Raw genomic sequence first — 19,614 nt, forward strand, 5'->3', positions numbered from 1 at the left:
ATACACCTCATCCACAAACACATTCATAACAATTAGTAAAACTTCAAAACAAATTAACCAATCTTTATTATTTTCAGGTACAATATCAATGACTATAAAATAAGTATATAGAAAATAAACACCTTTCTTACTGTTACTATATATAATATGTGTCCAATAGAGTAACACAAGTAAACTTAAACAAATTACTTAAAATACACATTACTGAGAATTATAAAGCACAAAAAAATCTACAAACTAATATACAGTAGTACAGTAGGCCTACATATCACAGTACAGTATGTGTTATATTATACAATATAGGCAGGCATATATACATTAAATATACAATATAAAAAATGCATAATGCAGTATTTTACTGTATAATTAAAGTTCCTGCCTTATTATAATATAATTATAGTAATATTACAATACTAATTAATAGATTAATCACTATTATTAGTTGTATACTCATGTATAGTTCCACTGAAACCTTAGAATAATTGCAATAACCAGAGCTTTGTTGACATTTTGACAGGTAAAGGGCAGTGGACAAGCTAAAATGTGCATAGTCTTTAGAATCGTAGGCCTTATTGGTTTCCCTATGTCAACCTGAAGCCAAACAACACAAAGTACTGTGTATACAAAACACAAAATGCTGCCTGAAATAATTGCAACAAACTACAGTATTAAATACTGTTTGTTTTAGATTCTAAATCTTTCACAACAAATGTCAATCTCTATAATAGCATTTTACTCTTTCCTCTTAACTCAATAAAGTACTTATAATAATATACATATTCATAAGAAATGTATTTAGAATGCTTTGACAGAATTATTAGATTAGAACCAACATAAGGAGTTAGTAGGAATAGCATAAAGGCCTACAGTATAACTCATAGGATATGTTTCTGGTTTTTCATGCATAATTTTTTGGGCAGTATACAGTACTTTCACAAGCCAAAAAACCCAGAAAATCCAGCAGATATCTCAACATCCCAACATAAGCAATGAGACAACTCTATTTGTGTATAAACCTCACATAGGCCTAGATAACATTAATGTGTGTTCTTGTGGCCATTTTTTATAAGATATTTGTTTTAATGTTCTTGAAGTATTATATATGTAGTTAGTTTTGTTAAATTTTCAATATTTTTTAATGTCTTCTTTTTTTTTTATGTGGACTTTTTCTATTTTCAGTCTTTTTATTTCTGATTTTCTGAGTCTAACTGGGAGAGTCAACCACTATAAAGATTGTTGAAATCAATAAATAAGTAAATAAATAAATAGAATAAAACAAAATAACAGATATAAATGTTACAATTGAATTGAACTGAATACTTTTCTATGCAGTTAAAGTTAAGTGTTCCACATAGCAATAGGTGAATAGCCTGATTGATTTAATAGATATAGAGTCAGTTTCATTGAATAACCTTATCTCAACAGATGTTGACATTTATAATGTCCAAAATCACTTGCCTCCCTTATCAGTAAATCCTATGTCAGCTTTCTATATGCAAACTTTGATATGGATCTCAACACTATAAATGTTAAGCATACATGAATGTAGTTAAGGGTTGAGCTAGACCATGGCTATACCAAGGGAGAGCCAACATTGTAAGTCTATGGCTAGGAAATAGGTACAGTAGCTGGATTAAAGTTATAATCACACACAGAGACACTACAGTTTATTTAAATATTTTAAGAACCTGTGTTTTGTTTTGTTTTGTTTTTTTTTTCGCCAATTTCATGATCAAAATGTTTATTTTGTTCTTCCTTTACACACATTTCAAAGATATAAAATTAAAATTATATAGCAGTATAACTGTACTGTATTATACCTACTGCACCTAAGGTAGAGATAAGACCAAAATAATTTTACAGTATAACTTTTATAAACATTATAATGTAATACACTGTCTATACCTTGCTTGATTTATTTATTTATTTTTATTTTAGTCTTTTTATTAAAAACCTTTATTTAAAATTTTACCTCAATTTGTTCTTATTTTTTCAGCTTTGGTGTTCTTATAAAAATGTATTCTTAAAGTGTACCCCATGCAACCTCTCTGATAAACTAACTCAGAAAGTGATGCAAGATATCATGATTCATTCTAAATTTGTACAACACATTCTTCCAATCTTGGAACTAGAAGATATCTCAATATTATAGAAACTCTGACGATATATTGTCTATGCATACCTAATAAAATTTAATTGCTTTTTGCCCTGATAAAAAGTTGCTATAACTAAATTAAAATAAGAAATATTTTCCTTGTCAATTTATCAGATACATAAATTAAATACAGTTCATTTACTGTTTTCATGATGTCCTTTTTTTAGACTTTGCTATAGTTCTATGATTGCATACCATATACAGTACAGTGTATATTTCAAAGATATGGTCATTTTTGATGTTTTATTAACACTGTTTAGAGAATAACATTATACTGTAATTTTAAGCTAATGTTGTCCCAATAAGTACAATTTTGAAAATTGTTTTAACAATAACAATAAATTTTAATATGAATCCTTATTAAATTAAATTATATTATTATAGTTTAATTCTTTTATCATTATACATTTATATATTATTATCATAACCATTTGTTATCATAGTATACATTATATTTTTAATATCCTATTATCACAAATATAATTATATTACAAATGTATTTTTAATCAGTTGAATGAATAATTATTTGTTTTAATATATTTTTTAATTCGAAATCTAAATTGAAGTACAATGTTCATGGTTAACAAGGATGAAGACAAATTGTTGCATGTTAGAAAATGTTTTGTAAACTTGTTACAATTTATTGAATGATTTAATGAAGTCATTTTTCATCCAATTGTAAACTTAGTGTCATTAATAATGAATGAGAGAATCAATGTAAAATCATGACAGATAAAGTGATTAAAGAATTTTGAAGAACTAAATTAACTCACAGAGGGTGGTTTTCTACACACTAAAAAGGGCATTATGAAAGCAGTTCTTATAACAAGTGTAAAGATTAGTTGAGTAGATACCATTTAACCCTAAAAAAAGTTGAGATTATATAAGCATTTTATTCTAGGCCTACAAGTTTGAATACTAACATTTTATGACTAGCATTTAGGCTTACCACTACCAGCAGCTAAATAATACAGAACAACTATATTATTATTACTCACCCATAAATTGCATCTTTATCCCTTTTTTGAATGTCAGTAACTCCACTGGAGACTGGGTTTAGCATACTACTTGGGTGTGTAGGGGGGTAAAACTGTGAGGGTACCACAGGCCCATGATGGTTGAATTGGGGATGGACAGGCTGGCCGTACCCAGCTGTGTAGTGGGGCCTCGGCGCATCATACATCGAGCTGGATGTTGTGTCCATACTTCCATAGTGTGGGGGAATCGGATCTTCGTACTAAGAAAAAAAATCAAAACACCTTACCGTTTTATATGTAATATGCCAACATTTTCGTGGACGTTAGATACAATCGAAGTTAATGGAAATAATTTTCCATTCAGTCAACAAAGATCATTAAAGCGTAGATTTCCTCAATAGAAATGCCTACAAAAGATCGCTTCTTACCACCATGCTTAAGCGTTTAGCCCGTCCGCTGAGCAAAGATTTCCTATGTAAGATATGACGAGCTTGACTGAGTATCGCTAGGCCCCGTGCGACAAGTACTGTATACAACTAGTAGTAATCGAGGGATCAGAAAGTCAACGCCAACCGCATGTAGCAACTACACTTACCCTTTGAGCCATCAGGCTTGGCATTCACTTATTAAAATTGTTGTTGGTTTCAATCATGTAAAAGTGAACGTCTTTTGTTAACCAACTATTACACGGACGCGCGACGGTTCACAGCCGTTTGTATGTCATGCGTTTTGTGACAAGTCGTCAACAGACCCCCGTATAACGAACTGTCGGCGCTTGCGGCGGCCTGCCACTTCAACCGTCAATCATCCACGGTTACCATGGAGAATCTGATAGATGAGTTGTCACTGCTAAAATGTCAACTTTCGACTGGCTTATAATTTTCAATATCGTAACAAGCTTTTCGGTGATTTTGTAATAATTAGTCTACTTTATCGCTTGTCATTGGTCGTCTGGCGAAGGCTCATTATTCGATCTGATTGGTGTAGACATTTTGCACTCAAATCCGAAATAAACGTGAATTCTCGTGGTTTGTTTCTTTGTTATTCCTCATTCGATATCATAATACAATTATGTTGATGTTAATAAGAATTTTTCAACTACTTTGGTAAGAAATTATATAATCAATTTCTGGATTTATTTATTCAACAATATATTTAGAGGGCGGCTCTAACAGCAATCTGCTTTTAAGATTCTCATCAAAAATATTTATATTTGTTCCGCGTGCCATTAAAAAATATTTTTTTCTAAAATAAACAGTGAGGTATCGTGATAATATACCGCTTCCTCATGTGTTAATGTATACTGTAGGCCTAATATGACCTGATTATGTAAGTTTCATATTTACTGTAGTTAGAGAATGAATAGAATATTTATTGCTCAATAATTCGCGGTATTTTTTCTTTACATTGTACACATGTTTGTTATTGTCGACTTTATTTGAACGTTAGTTCTTAACTGAGAATGAGATAGCTCATTGATGTCATGCGGCATCACTGTCCGCCTGTCCTGAATCGGAGCTTTTGTTTCTTTAGCTTATCGATTACTCTTTCTCGGGCAGGCCGTGTATATGTTTGTAAGTTCTGCCTAGTGGGCATCGATCGATTCTCTGAGCAATCCAAGTAGCTTACAAGCCTTACAAATATCTCAAGTTCCCTTTACTAGTCAATACATGATCACGTTTCAGTGTAAAAAGTCAATTCTAACTACGGCCAGATTCTTCCTGCGAATTTCCGAACCGTTGCAAAACTCGTTGAATATTTTAATAATAGGCGGGCAATTGCATCGCGTGTAATGTGTATTCGATAATTCTGCCCTATCTCTAGTCTATTTTTTTAATCAAGTTCTAGTTTGCTTTGTAAACACAAATGCCGAGTTGTTTATTCTACTATCAATAGAGATCATGATAACACAGAAGCATCGTGTTTGGTTTGCTGTTATGACGAGACACGGAACCATAACGACATCAGACTTATGCACCGTTATAAAGAATTTTGAATAAAGATAACGTAAGACTTTAAACCTCTCATGACCAATGTAACTGAACACTTAAGTGGACTTGTTAACTTTATATTGAGTGGGCATATTTAGATACAGCTCTTTTTTTACAAGTTTGCGTTGAACTTAATCTGAATATTAAATAGAAAATTAGGCCTATCGGCTATTAATGAACTATGTTCTATGTATTACTGTATGTGCGAATGTCAAACCAACAAAGGCCTACACTAACAGACCTATAATGCTTTTGGAAAACAATTATTCTATCTAGGCCTATTTTGTAATTTTATCACATGGTTTCATTTTATTTTCTTTTTGTTATTTCTTACGTAATGATAAAAATACATTTAAAAATTAATGATAATGGTGATAATATTAATATTAATAATAATAATAATAACAATAAAAACAACTACAACGATAGAATAATAATAATAATAACAATAATACTAATAATAATAATATTAACAATAATAATAATTATTATTATAATAATTATAATTATTAATCATAATTAAAGTAAAATTTCCTACTAGTACATAGGCCTAGTAATAGTTTGTTAATATCAAATCATAATACATTAAAATGCTTAGACATAGGATTATGTCCGCTTTCCATTTAGTCGCAAATGTTACTGAGAACTAGAAATGCATGAAAGTTGAACGAATAAAAGAAGAATGAAAACGATTATACAGAGAATGAAAGTGAAAGTAAATGAAATAATTGAATGAAAGCAACGAGGATAAGCGGCAGAAATGCGGGGTTGGGTTTTCAAACTCAAAAGTAAATTTTCATCTTACGACCATTGAACCCCGGTTGAAGTGAACAGTAAGCCGAGTCGTACATCTCTTGCTGTGGATTTCATTTCCCGAGTTCATCGGTGCGGAAATTTCATCTTATGGTCACCCTTTCCGACATTTCAGCAAGCTCCTTGGACCGAACCCAGGGGGATTCGTCAAGCTTCTTGGGCCGACCCCTGGGGAATTCGATTCATCATTTGCATCTGTATGTCATAAAGTTTTTGATCCTAAGAGATTTGGAAGAAAATAATGAAGTTTTAGGTGGGTACTAACTTTGACTGTTGATTCATTCGCTATTCATTCGCTGTCTCTTTCAATATTGAGAACTCAAATACTTTGTTGGATAACATCGTACGCATCATACAAATGTCTTTGAATCCAAGGATATCGAATTTCTGTCACGAAAAACTACAATGTTTTAGATATCAAGAAAATACGTGAAGAATATTAAAACTCTTGATCAGGGTTCAGTTTACAGTGAAAGCGCTACTTAGTACTAATATTTCTGTCACTAACTGATTGAGTTACTATTTTATTTTGTAGATTCAGACTTCCGACAACGCAACGTTTTCAAACAAATAGAAGTATTCATCAATTATTGTCGCATTGTAAGAATCCCATTTTTCAAGGACTTTCAAGATTGTTAAATGTCCAAAAGAAATTTTAATCCATAAGAACAGAGTTAACATAACATCTATACCGGGGAAAAAAATAAAGCAATTATATTTTAAAAGAACGTTATTAAAAGTGATAATCGGAGAATACAGATTGAATTATTGATGAATATATTAATGGATGAATGAAGTAATGAATGAATGAATTAGTGGGTGGATGAATGAATAAAATATTGATAAAATACTCCGATGTTTCTTATTTGAAGTTGGTTGTTCTGAGTTACAAATGAGGGCGATATTGCATTTCAAACCTTAGCAGGATATATTTTATAGAGGGCGCTAAAAGTATTTATAAAATAAATTACGATGTTCTGTCAATTTACTGAAGAATTCGTATCTAGTAACTTTTAGGATTCTGCACAATTATCCGATTATTTAAATATAAATTTTGAAAGTTTATTTGTACTTATATACCTTTTCTCTTCTTATAATTGAAATTGTAGACTTTGACACGACTAGATCATCAGGAAATGGTTATTTTATTATCATGTAATTACGATAATCATCATCATCATCATCATCATCATCATTATCATCATATCATCATCATTATCATCNNCTCCCTGTCTCTTATACACATCTAGATGTGTATAAGAGACAGATATTACAGATTACATTAAAGGTTAAAATAATAAAATATAAAATATCGATATTGGGGAACATTTCTACTAAATTATTGTAACATTAACACGAGAATACTGAACTTAAAAAAATGATTAAGACGAAGCTTGCGCACAGGAACATGAAAATAAAAATTAGAAACAAGGTTACAATCAAACTTGAAGTTTAAACATTTAAAAAGAAAAATAAGATCATTTCTTTTGTTTACTTTTGCGTCTAGAAGTCGTTAGAAATTATTCACAGCTAAGCGAACCGGCTGCTGGGCCGATGAACTTCATGAATTTGTTGTGAATGCGGTCTATCCCTAGTAGCACGAGTTGGAGATATTGAGTTGTAGGTAACAGAACAAAAAATCAAGGGATGGAGCAATTGACGATATATAGAATAGAATTTTGCAGGAAATGAAAAAAGAAGTTTGCAATTTCTCCCCATCGGCCCAACCTGCCGGTTTGCTTATTTAAATCATCATTCTCAACATCGTCACCTCAACATCATCCTCAACATAATCATCCTCAACATCATCAGCAACAACAACACCACCATATCGTCATGATCATCGTCGTTGTCGTCTTCATAATCTTCTTCCTTTTCGTCGTCGTCATCATCGTTATCCTATTCCGCTTCTTCCTCCCCCTCCCCACCTAATCTTCATCGCCATCTTCATTAAAATTATCACTATCATCGTCTTACTCTTCATCGTCATCATCATCGGCTTCCCTCTTCGTCGTCGTGAACATCGTCGGCGTCGTTATTCGCACTAATATTTTCATTTATGTGCAGAATCAAATTTACTGCAATTTATTGTTAGGCCCTATTTCAATCATTTATATTAGCGTATTATCGGTATTATAGAAATGCAACAAAAACTGAATAGGTAAAATATATGAACTACAGACAACAAATTATGTATATAAATAGCGACTCTCGTCGCTAGGCGAAGGTACGTCAGGTACGAAGGTACGTTAAATAAGGTACGAAGGTACGTTTAATTTATTTAAAACAGACTGAAATATGCGGGCCATTATTCATTTTAGTTTAACATCGTAACCATGATGATAAAATAACAATTTCCTGATGGTCTAATCGTGTCGAAGTCTACAAAATCAATTATGAGAAGAGACAAAGTAAATAAGTACAAATAAACTTTTAAAATTTAAATTTTAAACAATCGGGTAATTGTACAGATGAGAGCAGCTAGCTCCGTCGTCTAAACTGGTGGTAGCCACTAGGCCTACTGGGTGTGCGCAGAACCGAACCGTGGAGATCCCTTGATCCCTGGGTTTCCCATCGCGGCTCTACTTTTATTTCAGCTGGAGGGCTGAAATGCCAGTTTCAAAAGCGCACGTCTTTCGGATGAGACGTTTAAGCCGTTGTTCTCTGTGCAAAATGTCCCATGTGCACGTTAAAAAACGCAATACTCTTCGGAAAAGAGTAGGGGTCTCCCGGTGTACTGCCCAATCACCAACAGAAGGACCCCACTGGAAAAGTCTTTTTGTAGACTTTTGTGGGTTATCCCGCAAGTTGGTGTTTTCACAAAATAAATCCATCAGTTTAATAATAGCCTTTTAAAAACAGATGTATTTTTGTAATTAATGTCTTTTATTCCAACATATCAGTGACTTTTAGGCCTATATTATTTTATTTTTGCAATAGGCTAAATAGCATTGTAAAAAAAAAATCAATTCTGTGTGCTGGACCGTGTTTATTCGAATAAACTTGAATAAACGCCCTATTTAGAACAGCATTTGGAATAAACTCCTTCCTCAAATTACAGTAATGTCGTTTTAAGTCTGGAACTTATAGTTTCATTGTGAACGCAACGCATGTTTTCAAATAAATTTGTTATTTTATTAAACTTCAGCTATAATTATTTGAATGGCGCCCTCATCGTCCGCTTAAGGAATATCTGTACTCTTTACAGATTTTTTTGGAATTAAAGAACCACATTCTTCTCACAGTTTTATGTTCTCAAACGGATCATAAAATAACCCCCACAGTGCCATTCTGTTATTTATATGCTCTTTATTGAATTTACCTTTCACAAAAGATCACCAAGGTAAAAAATTTAAGAATGTATTCTCAGTCTTTCTCTATTAAATCACAAACAATCAAAATGTTATCACAAACACATGAATACAAAAACATAGACATGAAAATGTTTTACAAAACAATTATCTATATTTCAAAATATTGGCATGTCATTCAGACATTCAACACATACAGTATGAATTATTTCAATTGTAAAGAAAATTTGAACTTTAATACAACTGGAAAAATTCATAAAATGAATGAAAAGACAAATAAACCTTATTAGATAAAACAATCTGTTTTTATTCTACAAATATTTCAGTAGATGTTATTCACAATAAATAAAACAAAATTTAAAACAAAAAACTAAGAAAACTATGAATGGAACAAAACTAAACTTTCAAGTTTATGTTGTGGACGGTTAAGGCACAAACTCAAGCAGTCATTGAACAGGCACGGATCCAGAGAATCTCTGACGGGGGGAGGGGGCCCCAAAATATGAAGTTCTCGCTGCTACGCCCAACTCAGCCCCACCATGGTTGGTGTAAATAAGTGGCAAATAATTGAGCTCTCCTTCCACCCTACTGCTGGATCGCCACCGAATCCATGGGTACACTCCTTTTTAACTCAAATTTTTCTCACGGCCCTCATGGCGACCCCCCCCCCCTTGCTGGATCCGCCACTGTTCAAAATTCTGTGTTCTTCCATTACATGGACCCTACATTTATCATCACCATTTTAGGTTGAATAAAATAGAACTTTGATTAAATTAAATACTATCCAATTAGAACAGGGGGAAATAATACATGTCTTATATGCACATGTTTAGGCTGGCTGTTGTTTTGTGGGGCCCTAGCAAACAATATTAAAAGAGGCAGGTTTTACGGGAACAGTTCATTATCAACTATGGCCATGTACAAAATGATTGATCATCCAATTACTGTATATTCACAGACTTTGAATATAAATAAGGGGATAAATCAACAACCCTTAAAACAAAATTAATTACCGTTAAATAAAAAGTTACAAGCCTAAACATGCCTGCTACTAAACACATTCCACTCAAACTTCTAAATACACCCTGTTAAAAACTACACTGTACTTGGTATCGTACCTTCTGTTTCTGAGAACTTAGAAATTAAATATGTATGGTTGTTACAAATATTCAAATACATTATACTGTACTATCACTTCATAAAAAAGTTCACTGTAATAATTGTCCTTTACATGGTATAAAACTACAAAACTCTATTAAACGTTACACATGTTAGTCACTACCCAGGGATGTGCACAAGCAGTTTTGTACAAAAAGGAAACTTTTGGAGGAAGGATAGAGGGAAGGGGACACTATAATATAATTTAATAAGTTATTTTTTCTTATAGATCCATGTTTTCCAGTATGCAATCCTCTATATTTTCCAGCTTAGTTTCTCCTTGGTTGAATAGGGGGATGGAGCTAATAGCACAATGCACTATGTGCATATCCCTGGCAAATGTTACATACCATATTCATGCTTAATATAAAATATACATAATATTATTATTATGGTTATTTGGTGAACTGGAATATTAAAATGAATTGTTGACATAGTGTATTTACATAATAATAGTAAAAAATATAATATATTAATATTTGCAAAAACAATAAATACATTTTTATACAACTCAACCCTCTAAATGGCCTAGCTTTAATTTTCCATCAATAATTTCCTCCACAGACACACTCATACTAGACAACATTTGACCTTTTGCATGCTGCAATGAGCATCATCAAATTTAAAACAGTTAAAAGCAGATTGCAAGTAACATGTCTCCAATGGTCTGAGCGTGCTGCAATTTCTGACCATTCAGAGATGTCATCAATAAACAAAATCTCAGCCACACCCATGACGGGGTTGAGTTGGATAACAACTCACACAACTCAAGCCTAAAAGAATTCACCACTTATCCTACCAATATAAAAAATGAATTGAAACCCTTCTATATTAACTCTATGACTAAAAGGAAGATAATAACAACCTTAAATATTCTTATACTTCTTACTGATGGAACTTAAAAAACTAATGGGTTGAAACCAAAATCACCTGATAAGCACCACCAACATCTATTTTTCTTTTTAAATTGACTGGAACAAGAAACACAGTTGCTACAGTGTTTTAACTGCAATCCTTAATACACACTGCGTACCTGTCCCCGACACAATCAGGAACGCTCCCTGATTCAACAGACCAATCAGCATCGCCAAAGGTGTCGGCAATAGTGTGTAAATATTTTTACGGAACCAGGCTTAAAAAAAACGACCTCATAATACTCATTCCCTAGCTGGCTCCGCTTCCTCATTTTGCTATCGCGCGATCCCCATATATCTATACTCCTAAATATGCCAATGGCACTTATGCTTTAAGTTATACGCACCTAGGCATTTTTGGTAAGCAAACGTGATTTAACATTTGGGAAATAAGTTTATATAATAAATAGTAAAGTAAACTTCGCCTGTTATTCATTCCACAGTAATTATTGATTTTAAAACAGTCCTTTTCAAGACAGGATAACCGTTTAATGGTTTTGGCACTAACAACATATTAATATTGTTTTAGTATAAAATCTTTGTATCTTTATCTAGCTGTAAAATTGTTCAATGCATCAAGTCATGGTTTAAAAAGTAAATTCTTCGACAAATAATCGGTAATAATCATTTTTTTCCCTCTCAAAAGATAGTTTCTTCAATTCTACTATCAAAAGATAATTCATAAGCACTGCACAAAATTTAACTCAGTATACCACATAGTAAAATTGTAAAGTGTCCATAAAATATAACAGCAGTAAAGTAATTCTAAAATGTGTCTTGTGTTAAGTAAGACAATAACTTCAACTGGAAGACAAAAATTGTTAAATTCTTGATAGCTGGCAATAACTGACAGAGGTATAAGCCCGCCATAAACCATGTAAATCGAGGGAAGCTCTTTAGATTCAACGACCGGTATTAATAATGTAAGCACACAGAGGCAGATTGTTGAAATACGCTATAGTACATTCTATCATAATGGTTAGGGTTAGGAAGTGGACCTGGGGACTAAAACGTTTAAGAACTTTTCTATTGCATGTACTTGACGTTCATATTAAATTAAGTGATTAAAATATAAAGAATTTCTTTCAACTACATTCCTGAGTGTATACTCTGTATACTCAAGGTAAGTGTCCAGGGGGTAGGGTGCATTTTTAAGATGGTCGAGAATGTCTCCAGTCAATAGGAGGGAACATTGCATTTTCATATCATCAAAATTAATGAAAATATTATAGAAGTCCTACACTGTCATAGAGTACAAAGCTTCAATTGATTATAAAGCTGTCAGAACTCCTAAAATACTGAAGCTGCAATCCAACCGCCTCTGAACTTTGACCGTGTCAGTGATTCTAGGTGATCCCATACCACAGTTGTTCATATTTGCACACTCCCACACCCCCTATGGCATTCCTGGATACAGTCCTGATACAGTACAACATATTTTTCCGATGGGACTTAATCCCAAGCCAGCTTACAAAAAATTTATATAAGGATAGTGCACAATATACTTTTTTTAAAATACATTATTTAACTATATTGTTATATAAACAATTTAAAAAAAAACATGGATACATATTTTTGGCAAACTGTTAGCATTTTAAAATTTTGTTAAATGAACTCAAAAATATTTTTTTTAAAAAACCATATTCTGGTTGAATCTACATAAAAGTACAGTAGTAAAAACAAAGTTAGAAAAATACAATAAATAGAAAATAAAAATAAAATCAGAAAAAGCATTAATTTGATATTCAAAAGCATCCTACAGTTGTCTTGAGTTTTTCGGTGCATTGACAAAACAAATGACGAATTGATGACCTTTGACCAGCGTTTCTCATCAATCCCTTCTCACACCTCCATGGTTCAGTACAACATTGGAAAGAGACGAGCCTCCTATCACACACAGTTCTGTCTCCTAGTTGATGGACGTTTTAACGGTGATGTTAAGGATGACTTCAAAAGGACGAAATTCAATTGTACGATGAAGTACTGGAAAGAGATAAACGGAAGCTGGACACACTCTCCGTGTCATCCTCTTCCATGTCCACTTCCGCTGACAACATGCTCTTGTATTCCTGGATGGATTCATGTAAGGACCACAGTTGGCACAAAAGAGACATGTCTAGTTGCCGCAGACCAACCTGTAATTATATACAAATCAAATAAAAGTTACTTCCTGATGGTTTTGCATAACAAATTTCAATAACAAAAGCATGTAATTTACTCTACTGTTACCGTAATTCCTCGGGTGAGCTCACTCTCCTTAAACATGAAATTAGGCTGAGTTCAGTGGGTGGACTTACACCCAGGAAATCCTTGTTCATCTTTAGAATATCAAATTACTAGGGATGTCCTATCGAAAGGCAGACTGTCGATGCAACATGGACTGTCCAATAGGCAATCTGTATATAGTGTATAAGAGACAGGGCCTATATTTTTTAAAACAAAGAATAAAGTAATCTGCCATTAACAAAACATTGTAATATTATATAATATCTTTTTTCAGTTAATGCATCTTGATTACGATTAATATCAGGATCAACGTTTTCAGTTCCTTTGAGTTCCGAATCAACATTTTTTTCGCGCTTTTTTCAGTTCCTTTCAGTTCCGCAAAAAGTTGAACATGGGCAACTGAAAGGAACTCAACTCAACTCAACTCAACTTGACTCGTGTCGACAAATATGCGCGACTGTCAGTTCCTTTCAGTTGCGGTCAGTTCCGTTCAGTTCCGGTCAGTTCCTTTCAGTTGCGCGGAGCGCTCATGTCGACGAGTTGAGTTGAGTTGAGTTGAGTTCCGTGTCGACCTGAGCCTGCCTTAAGAGTCAGCTGAGGTACTGATTCAAATCATAACCCGAGCTTATACCCAAGGAAGCACTGGTACATGAATTAGGGTGTAAAGAAGGGGATGGGCTTATACTCAAGGTGGGCTTATAGACGAATCCAAGAAGAATGGCGCCCTCTTTTGTCGACGCCATTAGTGGGGAGTCCCTACTACTAAAATGTTAATGCGGTGTGGTTATAAACACAGTACCATTGAGAAATTCGGCTTTTTATTTTGCAGCTGAATAATGCCATCAGTCTTCAAACTAAAAATTGAACAACGTTATGTATATTTTGTGTAGACATCTTCCAACTTCGAAAATGCTACCCCATTAATGGCATCGACAAAAGAGGGCGATGTTCAAAAAATTCTCTTGGATTAGTCTATACCTGGTAAGCTTGGTAATATTTTCATACAAGATTACAGTATTTTGTATCTATTTACATAAAGTAGTTATTATTAAATTTAAGTATTATAAATACTTTACTAACAACAGAAGACTAGTATTAGATAAGGAGGAAACAGAAACCAAAGCTAATGTTTAGAAGAAAATGGAGAAGGCAAAGGCTACGACCAAATAAGGAGATGATATTGAAGAACAACATTGTGTGTCCATCACAAGATGGCAGAAATATCTAACTGACACCTTAATAATACATTATAATAGTGGGATGGCTTTATGCTGATAATTGGGTTCAAACAATATGCAATGGACGGACAAGTTAATTGGGTTCATTACAAAATTTGCAATCTGCTCATTTGCATACATGAATGGTCAAATTGATCTTGTGTTCAATTGAAATGCGTTCAAATTAAACACCATTTGGAAATGGGACAGCTATCTCAACACAATCATCATGTAAGAATATTGGGAAATTGATCTCCAAATCATGAGATTTACATGAATTTACCATTACCTCTGAGGTTAGATATATTTTCAAAATGTTCCAATAAAAATAAATAAACTAAAGATTGTTTGAATAGAATGTTCTTATCCAATTCAAGGATGCAATTAAATGATGCAAAAAATCCAAACATTATAATATGTATTATCGTCAGATTATGTCTTATACTTTTTATACTCTATATTCTAATACAGTATTTCCCCATGAGAGAGTAAATTAATACTTGGGGGTATTACCATGCCAAAACCAGTTTGATAATTTCCACTCTACTGCCCCTTGCTATCAATTCAGTATGAATTTTGAATTTATACTGACTGGAGTCTTAAGCAATCCTTGGGGTTTCTAACATTTTAATTATTGATCACTGTTTCACTTTACACCACATTCACTGAAAAAAAAAATGAACATTCATTTGTTCAATGAAAGTATAGAACTTAGAAGGGCCCAACATTCATATTTTGCTGAAATCTTCTTTTTTTCTGATATTTTGATTTATGAATGTAAACAGATATGAAAAATAGTTCAATTTTTATGACTTATGATGTATGTGCCAAGTTTAATCCAACTCTGAATTTCCATTGCGAATATGGGCCGTCCATACATCAAGCAAGTTTAATTTTCTGTGTGAATTTTCAAATGTTTAATTTTCTTAGTTGCTCAACCAATCAAGCAATCAAATGATGATTTTTGTATGATTCAATAAGTGTAATGATTGAAAAACATCATGGCAGCCGGAGAAAATTTAACAACATGTGCATTTAATTAATATTTAGCAGGCCCGTAAGCAGGATTTTCGATGGGGAGGTGCATTTTGCAACCGAAGTGGACCTTACGATGGGCGACTGCCTAGGGATCCCCGTGAGGGTGAGGCGAATCTTCTGGAAGCTCTGACAAATTAGCATTTTGAGGGCCTTTTTAGGTGGATTTCTAAAATCCATGATTTGTAATGTCCTATTTAAATTTTCGTTCATTTGAGTATTGTCTAGGGACCTACAGTAAAGCAGGAGAAATAGAGGGTGGGGTGAAGGGAGAAACTTGCACAGACAGATGGTCAATACCACCTCAGCCCCACCATGGTTGGGGCTAAGGTATGAAAATTTATGATTATGGCACCTCAAAGTGGCCGGAAATGGCACTCTCAGACAAACTTTAATTATGATTTTTCTTTTTTCTCCATTTCTTTTATAATTTTCCCCACTTGAATCCATCGCTGTGAAATTATATTTTTTCATGTCCTTTACATCTGAAGGCCTACTGTCACTGGAGCTGATAATTTCCAACAGATTTCGTAGCACATTATTAAAAATCAACGGGTAGAAGAGCAGGCAAAAAAAATGTAATGATACCGTACTATGAGCTAGCATTTCGCGATAATTAGGAACGATTTTAGTGAAATAATAGGTTTTAAAAAGTGGACTTTTTGAAATTTGGTGGTCCAGGGGTAAAGGCCTGGAGGCGGTTTGTGAGAAAAGCGACAAAGTAGCATTTTGAGGGTCTTACATAATAGATTTCCCCCTGCCCACGGGTGTTTAGTAAGTAATACTTGTGATTATTTTAATAAACCACCAGAGTGTCAGTTTGTACTAAGACTACAGTCCAAATGGTTACAATTGAAGTAATGCCAATGATGATTTAGTGGCAATAATTTCTATTTTTTACAGGGAATAAAAACAGATTTCCACTTGGTTCGCAGAAGTTCATCACCTTCACTCAGTGCAGTACACGATTCCTCTACCTTGATTCGTTGTTGATGTGGGAAGCAATTATAGGCCTAGGCTAGAATTTATAATCATCTTGAATTTGAATATAAACTCCTCTTCAATCATAACTTTTACAACCAAGTATTTCTGCTACCTAAATAGAACAAAACAAACACGGGCTAGCCTTCGACACGTCGCACGTTTATTTCTAGGCCCACGCATCCAAAGAAATATACGGTTATACATACCATTTCCTTTCGAAGGAGTGCCAAACCAGCGTCAAGGTTTCCGGGAGGTATGCTAGTCAGTTGAGTTTTCTTGCGCCTAGCTTCTGCCACTAAATTGTGTTGTATGTTGGCTTTGTGTGCATGTATACGACCAGTTTCACGCCATGTACCACTGTTCACATTCAATAATCCACTAAGACTCTTTGGAAGTTCAGGAAGACCCGGTAAATCTTTTAATGACACAGCCCTTTCTTCTTTGTTGTCCATTGTTCCAAATGTCTACCCCAGTGCCCAAAAATAAATAACGCACGCACAAATGAAACCGGCCTAGTGGTAGTGAGTCCGGTACCACAAGTACTATTTTACTCCAGTTTGGGTCATTAACTCTTGCTTCTGTTCTTTATTTTTTTTTTCCATATTCGTTTTGTTTTTTCTCTCCAGGTTGGATTTGGTGCGAAGCTTAGTATAAATAAAGGGTCTGTGTGTTCCTCCTTGTCTCTTTTTATTATTTTCTCTGTCGTCCAGTTTGTTTTCTTGTTAAAGAGATTTGGCAGGAATTTAATAGATGATTCATTCAACAATACATCGTATGTCGGATGTTTTTCAAATTTTAATAGGTCTATTTATGTTTGTGTGTATTATGACAATAAGGCCTACCAAATAAATATAATAATAATTTAAAAAATAGAAATGGTATTATTTAAACGTCCAAGATGACTTTTTCTCTTTTTCATTCTTCGATTCTTCGACTGTAAACAGTTTATTCGTTTTCTTTCAAATTTATGTTTGATTGAGGTGGTAAAATTATATTATGAAGAATCAAGAATACTTATTTTCATCGGTCAACATAAGCCTAATATGTAAACAATCACATTAATTTTGTTTTGCCTGTTGCTAAAAACACACTAACTAAAATACGACACACAAAACACACATTAATACTAATGATCGTAATTATTAACAACAATGACAACATCAATCATAATAAGATAATAATGACGCTTTAAATTTAGTGTATCAAGGTTGTGCAATATTTACACCACCGGTAGTCCATTCCATATTTATTATCAATTACAATGAATGAATTTAACAGTTAAAACGGAACATTTATTGTCATTTTATATCTTCACTATAGATTTTCGAATAGTATAGAAATATTATTTATCGAATTTGTAGGCACATGTAGTTAAGTCATCATAAAATAATATGTTTCTTGTTTTATTATCATGTTGCCTTTTAAGAATCGATGCACGTCCTCACATCGTGGATTTTAGATCTGCTGCCCTCTGTCGTTCGAATAATATTGTAGGACAATTTTCTGCCAGTCGTTTAATTACATTATATAATGAATTATGTAATACGTATGATCGAAGCCATGGCCTATATGACTTATGAACTTTTTAAGCTAAAGCCTACAAAAGTTTTATTATGTATGATGGCGTATAAATTAATAAAATGTGGGCCTATACCGAAATGCTCTATGATTTCCATTGATAATAAAATAGTTTATTAAATTATTTAATTAATATAATACTACTGTCTAAATCTATTATGTTTTATGTATATTATATAGGCTTCTTCTTCTTCTTATTATTATTATTATTATTATTATTATTATTATTATTATTATTATTATTATTATTATTATTATTATTATTATTATTCACATTTTTTATTTATTATTTTTATTTATTTATTTATTCTATCTCTTGTTTCTATTTTTATATTATCAGACAATAGTATTATTAGGCCTACCACTTTTATTTGTACATGTTAACACTCCTCAATTGTACTGTAATTTATTTATTTTTTATTTTTTTCATTTTAAGGCACTTCGTTTCAAAGCTAATGCTTTCAGTGGTGACCCTTTTCTAAATTATAAATCATCTCATTTTATTGCTTATATGTTATGAAAATAAAGTTTATGGAATTGAAATAATATAATTTCCAATTTATTCTGAATATAGTTCAGTTTGTAAATTAGCAAGCTTAATCGGTGGGTGATACAATTTATTAAATAGGGCCTAAGAATTGATTGACTGGCAAATAAAATACAAGAAGAAAAACCTTTTTAAGCTTATGATAATACGAGTAGGCCTATAAAAGAGGATAGGACATGAGTGTTAGAGTAACCCACTAAGTCCGAAGACTTGTTTCCAATGGTGTTCTTCTGGTGGAGAATTGGTGGAGAGTACACCTGGAGACAGTCCCCCTACACATTTCCGAAAAGTGTACTGGTTCTTTAACGTGCACATGGGCCTGTCTTGTCAAAAAAGCAGGCTGCACCTAAAGCAGTTGTTAAGCTTATCAGATGTACCTGTTCAATAAGTATGTTCAAATAATACATGCAGGTTTAGGAGAAATAATCTTCAGTGTACTGAGATGTGTAACTGCGAAGCGGAAGGGAGTTCCTGTAATAACTTTTCATTGTTGTCGAGTGTTTCTGATTCATCAGACAGTGACAGTGCAGGGCCGGCGGAACGTTTTTCAAAGTGGGGGGGGGGGCCCACTTATAAGCAGGCGTGTAACAGACTGGGTGATACCCCCCCCCCACCCACCATATAGAAAACAATACAACATAGGGCTTATTTTATTATTAATATAGGCCACACACGTGTGTTTGAAACTAAATATAAGCATTTTCATCG

General features: G+C 33.2%; 2 protein-coding genes across 6 annotated transcripts in view; both read right to left on the reverse strand.

Moving 5' to 3' along the window:
* Window positions 1–4,017, reverse strand: part of LOC117120090 (homeobox protein Meis1-like) — a 119,185-nt gene extending 115,168 nt beyond the window's left edge. Inside the window, exons 1-2 of one of the 5 annotated variants that reach the window (XM_033265092.1) lie at window positions 3,728–4,017; window positions 3,154–3,392 (exon numbers count right to left, since the gene is read on the reverse strand). In XM_033265092.1, the coding sequence (XP_033120983.1) occupies window positions 3,154–3,392; window positions 3,728–3,751 (263 nt within the window). In that variant the 5' untranslated portion in view covers window positions 3,752–4,017. The other 4 variants (XM_033265091.1, XM_033265094.1, XM_033265093.1 and 1 more) reach the window with 4 other exon arrangements.
* Window positions 4,018–11,786: 7,769 nt separating this feature from the next.
* LOC117120126 (protein FAM89A-like) lies at window positions 11,787–17,271 on the reverse strand. The gene is made up of 2 exons (XM_033265137.1): window positions 16,988–17,271; window positions 11,787–13,454 (listed from the first exon to the last, which is right to left on the reverse strand). The coding sequence occupies exons 1-2, from the start codon at window positions 17,231–17,233 to the stop codon at window positions 13,284–13,286; spliced, it is 417 nt and encodes a 138-aa protein (XP_033121028.1). The 5' UTR covers window positions 17,234–17,271; the 3' UTR covers window positions 11,787–13,283.
* Window positions 17,272–19,614: the final 2,343 nt, after the last annotated feature.

This window comes from Anneissia japonica, unplaced genomic scaffold, assembly GCF_011630105.1.
Source record: "Anneissia japonica isolate Jap-2015-1 unplaced genomic scaffold, ASM1163010v1 scaffold401_len1656234_cov178, whole genome shotgun sequence".
NCBI lineage: Eukaryota > Metazoa > Echinodermata > Crinoidea > Comatulida > Comatulidae > Anneissia > Anneissia japonica.

Coding starts and splice junctions, on each gene's coding strand:
- LOC117120126 (XM_033265137.1), bottom strand. CDS start 17,233: ATGGACAACAAAGAAGAAAGGGCTGTGTCATTAAAAGATTTACCGGGT. Junction 13,455..16,987: donor CACTCCTTCGAAAGGAAATG/GTATGTATAACC, acceptor ATATAATTACAG/GTTGGTCTGCGGCAACTAGA.